Source organism: Bidens hawaiensis, unplaced genomic scaffold (genome assembly GCF_021521415.1).
Source record: "Bidens hawaiensis isolate Kalapana, Puna unplaced genomic scaffold, B.hawaiensis_p1.1 tig00035440_1, whole genome shotgun sequence".
Classification (NCBI taxonomy): Eukaryota; Viridiplantae; Streptophyta; class Magnoliopsida; order Asterales; family Asteraceae; genus Bidens; species Bidens hawaiensis.
In genome coordinates this window covers 71420-83984 of record NW_027496157.1, presented here as the reverse complement: position 1 = coordinate 83984, position 12565 = coordinate 71420, and the positions used below count along the sequence as shown (strand labels likewise).

At 43.9% G+C, this 12565-nt stretch overlaps 1 protein-coding gene across 1 annotated transcript; it reads left to right on the top strand.

The window, feature by feature from the left end:
* The first annotated feature begins 9660 nt into the window (after window positions 1-9660).
* On the top strand, window positions 9661-11793 carry LOC143587299 (glycerol-3-phosphate acyltransferase 9-like). The gene is made up of 10 exons (XM_077068624.1): window positions 9661-9937; window positions 10061-10160; window positions 10272-10367; window positions 10491-10587; window positions 10671-10758; window positions 10850-10946; window positions 11009-11094; window positions 11181-11300; window positions 11394-11492; window positions 11652-11793. Exons 1-10 carry the CDS (start codon window positions 9738-9740, stop codon window positions 11698-11700), a joined length of 1032 nt encoding a protein of 343 aa, XP_076924739.1. The 5' UTR covers window positions 9661-9737; the 3' UTR covers window positions 11701-11793.
* Window positions 11794-12565: the final 772 nt, after the last annotated feature.

Sequence of the window (12565 nt, the reverse complement as noted above, 5' to 3'; positions counted from 1 at the left end):
CAGAAGAGGGGAAATTTCTTGGTGTAATGGTCACTAAGGATGGTTTCAAGGTGAACCGTGAAAAGGTGGAAGCCATCCTTGACATGCCTTCACCATCCACCATGAAAGAGGTTCAGAAGCTGAATGGTAGATTGGTGTCAATCAACAGGTTCCTAGCGAACCACGCCAGCAAATCTACTCCATTCGTTAACACCTTGAGGAACTGTTTGAAGAAGAGCCAATTCAAGTGGACGCCTGAGGCTGAGCAAGCTTTCACTGAAATAAAAGAATGTCTCATAAAGTTGCCAGCGCTCACAGCTCCACTTCCTGGCGAAACCCTTACATTGTACCTGTCAGCTGGAGACCGCGCGATCGGCGCAGTATTATTGGTGGATCGCAAGGGGATACAAACGCCAATATACTATGTGAGTCGGGTGCTCACAGACCCTGAGACGCGCTATTCCATCATGGAAAAGTTAGTTTTGTCACTAACACACGCGTCGCGCAAGCTCCATAGATACTTCAATGGTCATCCTATTGAAGTTCTGACTGGTTACAACATCCAGCAAGTCTTGCGACGCCCTGCGCTCTCCGGAAGGCTGACAAAGTGGGCGCTGGAATTAGGTGAACACACGATCACTTATAAGCCCCGTCCAGCGATAAAGGGTCAAGTTTTGGCGGATTTCATCACGGAAATCCCAGAGGGAAAGATTGAAGAAGCTCAGCGCGAGGTAGACCCTCCGCGAGCAAATGATGAAGAAGATGTTTGGAGGCTATTCACTGATGGAGCCTCCAACAGCGAAGGGTCCGGCGCAGGCCTCAAACTGGTGGACCCTGATAATCATGAATATACTTATGCTATCAGGTTGGACTTCAAGAGTACCAACAATGAGGCTGAGTATGAAGCCCTGCTGGCTGGTCTGCGCATCGCGCGCAAGTTTGGGGTTAAAAGACTAGAGGCGCATGTTGATTCTTACTTGGTAGCTGCTCAGGTCAACGGCCTATATGACGCCAAGGAGAACACAATGCCTCTGTATCTAGAGCAGGCAAAAAAGCTCGTTGAGCAGTTTGACTTCTTCAGAATCATACACATCTCGCGCAGCGAAAACAAGTCCGCTGACGCGTTGAGTAAAATGGCATCAACTAATTTTGATCACTTTGGCAAAGATGTCAGGGTGGAAGTAATGAGCAGCCCGTCAGTGCAAACGCAATCGGTCCTTGTAATTCATACAACCCCTTCATCCTGGATAACTCCAATAATGGAATTCCTGAAGGAGGGGAAGTTACCGGACGATCGCGCACAGGCGAGAAAGATAAGACACAAGGCACAGAACTATGAATTACTTGATGGTACATTATATCGGCGCTCTTATCTTGGACCGCTCATGAAATGCCTGGATGCTGAAGAAGCAACCTATGTGATTAGGGAGATTCATGAAGGAATCTGTGGAATTCACGCTGGTCCGCGCATGGTGGTTGCCAAGGCGATGAGCTCAGGCTACTATTGGCCAGGCATGTACTTGGATGCGCTAAAAGAAATCCAAAAATGCAAGGCATGTCAGAGCTACGCGCCAAACACCATGCGTCCAAAGAACAACTTGATTCCAGTCACCTCCGCATGGCCTTTCCACAAATGGGCCATTGATATTGTGGGGCCCCTGCCGCAAGCGCAAGGGCGAGTGAAATTTTTGGTAGTGGCGATAGACTATTTCACAAAATGGGTTGAGGCCAAGCCACTAGCAAAAATCACAGCTGAGGCGATGAAGCAATTTATCTGGAGCCACATCATTTGCCGTTTTGGCCTTCCTATGGAAATTGTGAGCGACAATGGCAAACAATTCACTGACAGGAAGATATCAAGCTGGCTCAAAGAATTGCACATCAACCAAATCTTCACGTCCGTCTACCACCCTCAGGGGAATGGCCAAGTGGAGCGCGCGAATCAAAGTTTGCTAAATGGGCTGAAGAAAAGGTTGGAGGGATAATCCCATTCTTGGGTCGAAGAGTTACCTAATGTCCTGTGGGCGCACAGGACATTAAGCAAAACTAGCAATGGCGAATCCCCGTTCAGCCTAACCTATGGGACAGAGGCTATGATCCCAGCAGAAATTGGATGCCCATCCCATAGGGTACTCATGATGAGCAAAACTGATAACGAGCGCGAAAGAAGATTGGACCTTAACTTACTTGAAGGGCGCAGAGAAGCGGCTATCATTAATGAAGCCAGATACAAGAAAAAGCTGGAAAAATATTATAATCAGCGCGTTAAAGAGTGCCACTTCAAGAAAAATGATTTTGTCCTTCGAAACAATGAAGCTAGTCGCGCAATACCCCCAGGAAAAATGTCCCCCAATTGGGAGGGACCTTATCAAATTTCAGAAGATTTGGGAAAAGGCGCGTACACTTTAAAAGATTTGAATGGAAAAAAGATACCGCGCGCGTGGAACGCGGCACAACTTAGAAAATGCTTCATGTAAAAAGTTCAAATATGTAATCAAGGCTTTTAAGCCATCATGAATGATGATTCGCGCTATCTTTCAATATTTGTCGCGCTATCTTTCAATATTTGTTCTATTACCTTTGCATACATGTTTCACACTTCCTTTATTAATTTGGAACAATATGAAAACACTATATTAACTTCAAAGCAACATAAAGCGAAGTAAAACATACATGCGCGAGCCTTAGCTCAAACGCGTTAACGAGTCTTAACTCTAAAACGCCAGGGCCTTAGCCCAAACCTACGAGCTTTAGCTCAAACACGTTAATGAGTCTTAACTCTAAACACGTCAGGGCCTTAGCCCAAAACAAAGAGCCTTAGCTCAAAACACTCACAAACATCCATTTTACATCCCGCGCAGCTTGATCATAAAACTCCTTAAACGACTAAGGCAAAGTACATGCCATAACATAGTTGTTAAGGTCTCAGGTCGAGATCGCGCGAGGAATCAAAGTGGATATCTGACTAACACATGCTGACATGTAATGGCTAAAACTCATACTTCCATGTAAAAACAGCGCGACTATGACGCGCGAAAAAGGAATTGTGAAAAGTTATCGCGCATGTCAGCATAAACAAGATACTGCGAAACCACTTACAAAATAGGACTATGGTTAAGTGAATAATTTCCTTACAACCTTGTTCTTATTTTAACGTGCAACCATATCTTATATCTATACAAGCAAACATGAAGAGATGAATGGAAATGCGCAAGATGAAAGAAGGAGAAAACAAGTTTCATTCCATTGCATTGAAATTTACAAGTATGATGAGTTACAAATTACAAGTACAAAAACAAAAAAAAATAAATATACAAAATTTGATGAAGGGCTTCTCAAGTCTCCACGTCGACGTCAGCCGCTTCATCACCCTCATCATCTCCCGCAGCATCTGGCGCGGTCTGCTCCTCATCCCCGAACTGACCATAGTCAAGTTCTTCCTCCTCATTGGAGTCTTCGATCACAACGGTGTCAGGAGCAGATTCTTTCGCCGCGCCAGAGCCGCTGGCAGGGGCAACATCCCCCGCGCCACCATCATCGCCACCAGCCCTCTCGCATTCATCAAGCAACTTCTTTAGCGCGCCGAGGTCGGGCTGGTCAGCAAGCGCAGCTATCTGTAAATCATTAGAAAAATATTGAGTATAAAACACTTGGAAAAATTAGTCAAGTAAAACTCATTAAAATCAAGGTACCTGCATAAGGATGGGGATGGGAGTATTCATATACTTTTCCCCCACCGCGGCCATGTCCGCGCAGGCCGCGTCGCTCTTGTAAGGGTACTCGGATGGGTTCTTCTTCAACATGCCATAGTCATACCCATCCGTAAACCCTTCAGCTCGGCCCACCAAGCGCGCGGCGGCATTGCAGTCCATCACAAGGGCTTGAAACTCGGCGGAATATTTCATCGCCAAAGCGCAGCGAGCCATGCCCTGTGACACCAGCCATTGGCGATCCTGCGCGAGGCCAGCAACAGACGTCTCGAGGGCAGGAACCTGAGAGTTTAATAACTCAACAGTTTCCTTAGTCTTTTTTAGTTCCTCCTTATCAGACGCTGCTGCCGCCAAAATTTTTTCTTTCTCCGCCTGCGCAGCACCAAGTGCTTCCTGGCTAGACGCCGCCGTCGCCAAGGCCTCATCTCTATCGGCCTGCGCGGCCGCCAAATCCCTTTTCAGGCGCGCAACCTCGCTCTCCAATGATGATTTCTCAGTGATACTCTGGACGATAGCTTGGTCACGCGCCTCGGCCTGCTGTTCCAAGACACGCACTCTGCGCGCGTACTTGGCAACTTCGGCCTCCGCCAACTGCTGCTTCTCCCGCGCAGCTTGGAGCTCATGCCCGCGCTTGATGTATGCGGTGTTGGCACTTGCTCGGTTTTCACTGAGCTCCGCCTGGAGTTTCTCAGCTCGCGCGCGAGCATCAGACAGGTTCCAGGCGGCCACCTTAGCCTCTCGCTGGGCTTCCACAAGAGCGTCGCGTACTTTAATATAATCACGACGAAGCTCTTGGGAAGCAGCGAAGAAAGCCGACCCAGCGAAAACATGGTCGTTCAGCAAGTCCGTGCGGGTGCGCTCCTCCTGATACCTCCTTTCAGTAGGAGGCACGGCATGAGCCCAGAAGTCCTCGCATACGCCCATGGATTGAAAGGAACTCTCTTCATTAATATTCCATCTCGGGCGGTAAACGTGGTCACCTTCCTGCAAAACACAAGAAAAGTTCTAAGTCATAAAACATAATGTTCTAAGTCATAAAACATGCTTATATGGAGGTACGCGCAGCGGACCAACAAATCAATACATACATGCGGGGATGAAGCAGGAAAGTCAGTGCCAGCCCCACCAGAAGTCTGCGCTGCGAACACTTGCGGCATCGCAGGGCTGGCGCGGTCTCCCAAGGAGTCTTCAGCTTGAACCCCCTCGTCCTCCTCATCTTCTTCAACAGGCCTCTTCTCCTGCGACCTGGAAGGCTCCAAACCAGCCTCGCGGGGAGGGCTGCGTGCAGGAGGAGGCGAGGGAGGTCTCGACGCCGCCAGTTCGGCATGCAATACGGTTTCCTGCTCCTTGGTAATCCCAATAAGGGGAGACTCAGCACTAGCAGGAGCAGGACCAGAACCAGCGGCGCCGGCAGCGGCGCCAGGAGTATCACCAGCAACTGTTGCGCCAGCTACAACTCCTATGAACAAATAAACAAGGAAAAATGGTTTATGACTGACTCCAAAGGGAAAAATAAAGAAGACAAGTGTGCAAAACATACCTTGGCGCAATTCTGTTCGCGCGGCGAACATCGCCATAAAATTCATTCTACCCTTTTCAGAGGGTAGAACAGGGGACTCCGAAGCAGCCCCCGGCGCAGCCTCGGCACCTTGTGGCGCCTGTGGCTCATCTCCTACCGTCGCCGGTTCTGCAAACATTCAAAGGAGGAAAGGTTTAATAACGATTCAGCCAGATGAAGATAAGCAAAGTATACCTGTTGCAGGCGCGGCACTGCTTCTCTCTTCAGCCGCGCGAACGGAGGAGGCGACGCCCCCATACCTCAAGTGGACAGGAGGCCTGCCCACTCTCACAGGCAAGGAAGCTAAAGAAACCTTGGTGGTAAACACCTGGGTTTCCTTTGGTCCCTTCGTTTGAGCATGGGGATGAGCGACAGGGGTGTCATCTTTCTTCTGTTTCTTACTGGCCCCTGCGCCAGATTTCCCCTTAGCTTTGCGCTTTAGTAGGGGCGCCTCCTCTTCCTCCTCCTCCTCTTCCGCGAGCTCTAGCTCGTAGTTTTCAAGCGCATCTACAAAAACAACCAACAGAACTGTTAATAAACTTGGATATTCTAAAGGAATGAGCATAAGTGCGAAGGCTTACCAGGCGCGTCACTGTCAAAGTCAAATTCCAGATCCACTGGGATGAACATGTCATCGAAGCGATCTGGGAAACCAACTTCCCCAGCGCCAAGTGCGACGGAGCCACCCTCCACTTGTTCATCATAAGCGGCAAGGACATAATCCTTGGTGACTGCGAAAAAACAAATCAAGTGATATCAGCAAAAGAATTATGTTCGCGCAGGAAAAATAAATAAACCAATGAAATAAACTTACACAACCCGTCGACTTGGATAACGGGCTCAAGCGCGCTATCGGCCCAAAGCTTACTCATGCCGACCCCAACCAGCGCCTCCTCGCAAATTTTCTTCGCGGGGGATGGTTCAGCGGTCAGTTTCTTAACCCAGGCGCCAGTTGGGTTCTTGAGGACACCCTCATCCGCAGGCGCAGAAGTGATAGAGCGCATGGTCATACGGATGGGGATCACACCGGCCCTAATGTAAAAAAACCTCTCAGACCAGTCATGAAGGCTCTTGAATGAAACAGTGGAGCACTTCACCTTCTGACTGCGAGGAATAAAAGAGATCCAATTGTCTTGGATCTTGGCCTTATAAAAATACTGAAAGCGCCGAGGAGTGGGTTCCTCGCGCTGGGATTTGCACATGAACTCAAAGTGAGTCACGCGCACGAGTCCAAACGGATGGACTTGGGATATATGAATCCCATAGAACTTCAGCAGTGCACCCACAAACCTTGTCATCGGGAGACGAAGGTTGCAGTGGGTGAAAAAGTGGCTATATAGGGATATATAGCCGGCAGGCGGGTCCGCCGCCGTTTGCCCGGACCTAGGCAACATGCAGCCAAACAGGGTGGGAAAGCCCTGAGAGGTGATGAGGTGGTCGAGATCTGCCTGCTTCAATTTGCAGGGGATTTCATTCCACCTTTTGGTGGCCTTGGTCCTCCCTACTTCCTCCGATGTGGTCTCAACAACCTTCTTCCCCTTCCCCTTTTGCTTCAATGTCGACATCACCACAGATTTCACACGGCGTCTTCGAGAGGCAACGGAGGTGATTGAAGGGCTAGACGAGTATGAACTATCAGACATACAACTGCAATAGCTGATAATCGAGGATTCGAATCGATATAAACACTCAAATCAGAATGTGAAAGCAGAAACTTGAATTTTAGCAACAATGAAGATGAAGATAAAAATTTCCTAAGGGCCTGCTTTTATAGGCCCAGGAGAGAGAAATGTGGCAGCTGATCGGATTTCACGCGCCCCCACTCGCAGGGGCAAGCCAACGAAGGCGCGACACGTGTCCCTAACAGCTGTGTGAGGGGACATAAAGATGTAACCGACCTGCCACGGAACAGAGACGTGCCCCCACTCGCAGGTACTAACCAATGCGAGTGCGACACGTGTTCAAGACAGCTGTGTGAGGGGACATGAAAGGCAACTGTAGCACCTCGAGCACACGAAACGTCTGACACGTTTACGGCGCACGTCATCACCAACCAACCACGTGTTTGGACCTTTCGTTTTCAACCAAATGGATAGAACTTCGCGCGACGATGGAAACAACCAAGAAAACCACAAAACCCCCTTTAAAAGGACAATTCAGTGAGTCTAATATCTATCTTACCGCGCTCGCGCAAGATAAGACACACATTAGACTGGGGGGGCTTGAAGAGGTATGTACCCGCCTCAACACCAAGCAAGGCGGGTCAACCCACAAGATAAAGACATTATGAAGGCACAAAGCCAAAACCCAGGCGCATGGCGCATACAAAACATGCTCAGGCATCGTATGCTCGCGCATCACATATGCGCGCGGCGCATCAACGCGCGGCGCATATCACATGCTCTTGCACATCACATATGCTCGCGCGTCACATATGCGCGTGGCGCACCAGCGCGCGGCGCATATCACACGCTCATGCATATCACACCTGCGCATGAAATATCTGCGCGTGAGAATAAAAAGAAGACTTCGCGCATCCTCAGGATGGGCGCATATCACACGTGCACATAATCAACCTCGTCCTTATCCAAATCAGGATTAGGGCAACCTTGATTGTGCACGTCAGACAATCTTCCAGAAGGCATCTTTTTAAGGAGTAAGAATATGCTGATGTTGACAGCTGCCAAATGAAAGGTCGACAACTCAGCATGACACATGTGCTACCACATGATTACAACCAACGAGAAAGCGCCAGGTGTCCCAGAGGACACGTGGCGCAGTGCGATTGGAGGAGGCCAACGAGGCTGAGCCCAACCAGTGGAAACCCTAGCACTATAAATACAGCATCAACTCCACTTTGATGACACATTTCACACTCAATCATTGACAGTTACAAGCAGTGATATCACATTCAATCATATTGAATTACATTCACTCACAGTCAGTTACAGAAAACACACAGTCACACAATCAAGAGTATTCAGCGATTCAGCAATACTCTTGAGATTCACTGACTCACACATTATTATCTTCTCCACAAAGATACTGATTCTCACGCCGGAGGGTTACCCCAAAGAGGACCCCTCTGTCCCTTTCTGAGGGGTAAGTAACGGCGCTGTTCATTTTGTAGGTGGAAGAACACGGATCCAGAAGAACCATCGGTGAAACAGTTTAATCATACCCGAGGAAAGTAGATCTGCTACCAGCGAGTAGATCCACGTTTCTTCAATTACCTTCCTAATACTGATTCAATTCTGTAAAAAAAAAAGTGTAAAAGTGACTGGGCGCCAATTGGCGCATAATGCCTGGGGGTGGAGAGTTATGACTACAGCCTGTTTTTGTAAAAAACCATAACTCTGACTGGGCGCCACGTGGCTCATAATGCCTGGATGTGGAGAGTTATGACTACACATGGTCTAACAATCATAAACGAATGTACGTAAATGAACTTAAACAGTCGTTAACTATAAACATAAATGAACGTAACCAAACAAACATTAATTTTTGTGTAGTCATTCGTTTATGTTTCTTTGTTCATTTATGTTCTTTTGCGTTTATAGTTAACGGCTATTTAAGTTTGTTTATATATTTCTCTTTTAAACTTTCTCTGTGTGTATTTGTGTGTGTGACAGAGTGTATTATTTCATTATTTGAATGAAGTTGTTGATGAACTGAGTGATTATTATGATTAGGCGTGATATACTGGACATTTCACCCACACTCAGGGAGGCAGGTGGTGCCATTGTCGATGCAAGTATTCTTCCCCTTTTGCTTTCCACACAATAAATTTGTATATTTTTTTTCTGTCAGTTTATCATAAATCTGATCGTATGCCTGCATAGATAGTTGTTTCATGATAAGTTTTTAACATAAAATGTGTTTCATGATAAGTTTTTAACATAAAATGTGTTTCATTTGTAGGGAAACCATGCAGCAACATTGGCTATTATTATTATTATTTTTGATCATTATTTAGATTTGTGTAGTTTGGATTGCTGTTTTCGTTATTATTTGAATTTTGAACTGCTATTATCTATTTTGTGTGAGAGCTTGTAAATCAAATTAAACTATTGCGGTTGTTGAAGTAAACCAGATCATATCAAATTCCAATCCTGTAGTGAAATGGGTCCGCTGCTTAATCAGGATCTTGTTTTGAGTAAATGAACAATTAGCTTGATGAATCCATCGTTGGTTGCCTTGCAAAAATTGCAACTTTTAGATGATAGTCCAATTTACCTGTTATCTCATTAGAAATTACAACAAGATGTTGGTGAGATTGTTTTAGTCTAGAGTTTTCTCAATCTTGGTGTTATCACAGGGGTTGGTAACCTGTATGAATTACTGCTCAAAGACTCTTATTAGGTTTGTTAGACATCAGATATAAAATCTGTAAACCTGTATGAATAAGTGTACCAGATTGCTAGTTCAAATGTTACAAGGTCCATGTGATGGCGGGAGGAGTGGTAATACAATAATGAAATTATCATGTTATGTTATCACCTTGTTGTAGCTTCACAAGCGCACAATACTACTTATGGTTAACCAACAAAAGGTTCACTGTTGATGAACAGGATTCTTTTACGAGATGCTTCAAGTCAAATCCGCCAGAACCTTGGAACTGGAATATGTATTTGTTCCCACTGTGGTGTTTGGGAGTTGTAGTTAGATATGGAATTCTTTTCCCTGTAAGGTTGGTATTTCCTCCACTCGATTATATTTCATTTATTGGGCTGTTTAGGAGGTTAGTGGTAGAGTTTAATAGGTTAATAGGCGCAGAGGGTCTCTGTTAATAAGCAAGTTGTTTGTTTTGCAGGGTTTTAATTTTGACAACGGGTTGGATAATATTCCTTTCATGTTATATTCCTGTGCATGTGCTATTAAAAGGGAATGATAAGTTGAGGAAAAAGTTAGAGGTAATAAATGTTTGAGAAGAATCATCATTTTCTGTTCGGATTGTTAACTGACTGTATTTATTTGACATTCTCACTAGTGTTTATCTTTTTTGGTATTTGATTAATATTTAGAGAGCTTTAGTGGAGTTAATTTGTAGCTTCTTTGTTGCATCATGGACTGGAGTTGTCAAATACCATGGCCCGAGACCATGTGCAAGGCCCAAACAAGTATTTTTTTTTATTTAATACCTGATATGAATAAAATGGTCAAACATGTAAACAAGAGTGATAAAAGCTTCTTTGTTTCACATGTAACAAATTAAATTATGTGCTTGATTGGTGGATAATCAGGTGTTTGTAGCCAATCATACATCAATGATTGATTTCATCATTCTAGAGCAGATGACTGCATTTGCTGTTATCATGCAGAAACACGCCGGATGGGTTGGTAAGTGTCATCTTAGAATTAAATTTAGAAGCAATAAAGAAATTTTAGAATAATAATAATAATTAATAACTCATTATGTTCAGGACTTTTACAAAGCACTATATTGGAAAGCGTGGGGTGTATATGGTTCAATCGTTCAGAAGCAAAAGATCGTGAAATTGTAACCAAAAAGTATGTAAAATATCACAAGTCTGTTTTTTTTCCTTATATTGACAGATTATTCTTTGATATGTTGTAACATATTATGGGCTTGCAATTTCAGGTTAAGAGACCACGTTGAAGGGGCCGACAACAATCCTCTTCTGATATTTCCAGAAGGAACTTGTGTGAATAATCATTACACTGTTATGTTCAAAAAGGTACATAATTTAATATACGTAAAATGATTATAATTTGATTTATCAGAATGACCATTTTTCAGGGTGCATTTGAGCTTGGATCCACTGTTTGCCCAATTGCAATCAAGTACAACAAAATATTTGTTGATGCTTTTTGGAATAGTAGAAAGTAAGGATTATTCTTCTAATTTGATAATTTGAAGACACATTGAATCAATATGTTGAGAGTTGAGACCATGTGGGCCCCTTTTGCAGACAATCCTTCACAACACATTTGTTGCAGTTGATGACATCATGGGCTGTCGTGTGTGATGTTTGGTATCTAGAGCCCCAAAACATGAAGCCAGGAGAAACACCTATTGAATTTGCTGAGCGGTAAAACTTAAATCACATGAAGATGTATTTAATATTTCAATGTCTGAAATTGTCAATATATATATTATGCATTTTATTTTTTTTATTTTCCAGGGTTAGGGAGATTATCTCTGATCGTGCGGGTATTAAAATGGTTCCGTGGGATGGATATTTGAAATACTCTCGCCCTAGCCCAAAACATAGGGAGAGCAAGTAAGTTCAATTTTAATACCTTATTTTTTTATGTGAACGGTCAACATTTTAATTTTGACAAGTCTCATAGGACTATAGGAGTGCTGTAGGTCATAACAGTGGATTTAATTGTTGTATGTATGTATTTATTTATTAATTGCATTCGAAATGCCGGTGCAGACAGCAAAGATTTGCAGAATCAGTGTTGCGTCGTCTGCAAGACAAGTAAGAGTTTAGAAGTGAATTGCGTTTTATATATATTATGTTAAGAATAGTTAATTGTGTTTTGTATTTATCAAGGATTATTCGACTCTAATGGTTTTTGTTCGACTCTTTCTAGAGTTTATACAGTTCATCTATTAAATAAATGTCCGGTCAATGCCAGAATCTAAAGTCTTCCATGATAGATATATAATGACTTAACAAGGTCCTTGTGTGAAACTTCCTAGAGTATTATATGTTTTAAGGAATGATGAAAAAGCTTCATGTCTTAAAAATAAACACGCAAAAGGTATTTGGAAAAATGAAACAATTAGTTAACTTACCTTCTTGTAAAGAAGAAATAAATGTGGACATATACCTTTATTTAGAAAATACTAGGATGAGAATAGATAATATAAAGGGTGTTTGGGATTGATTCTTTAAAATGTTTTTTGCTTTTTAGAGAGGCAAAATGTTCAAAATGTTCCTCCAAAAGCACCTAAAAGCATCAAATTGGTGTTTAGGTTTGTTAAATTTTATTTTTTATTTTTATATTTTTTTGAATGGTTGGTTTGTTAAATTTTCCTCTCTCATGCGTCATAATACAACTTACTACTCATAATACAGCTTTAGTGCATTGTATAGCTAATAATGAAAAATTGAAGCATAGTAAATTATACATTTCTACAACTCTTATAAACATCTTAACCGATCCCACCTGTGCGATCCAAGCAAATGCTTTTGCTTCAACTTTGAAGTCACGAAAGATATCCCGTCACCAGAGGTTACCTCATGTTGAATCTCATGACAAGCCAAGACTTGCAACATCCTTTGTAAGGGGCATTACACGAATTCGTAGGCGTCTCGAGCTCTCTTTGTGTGAATGAAAAATC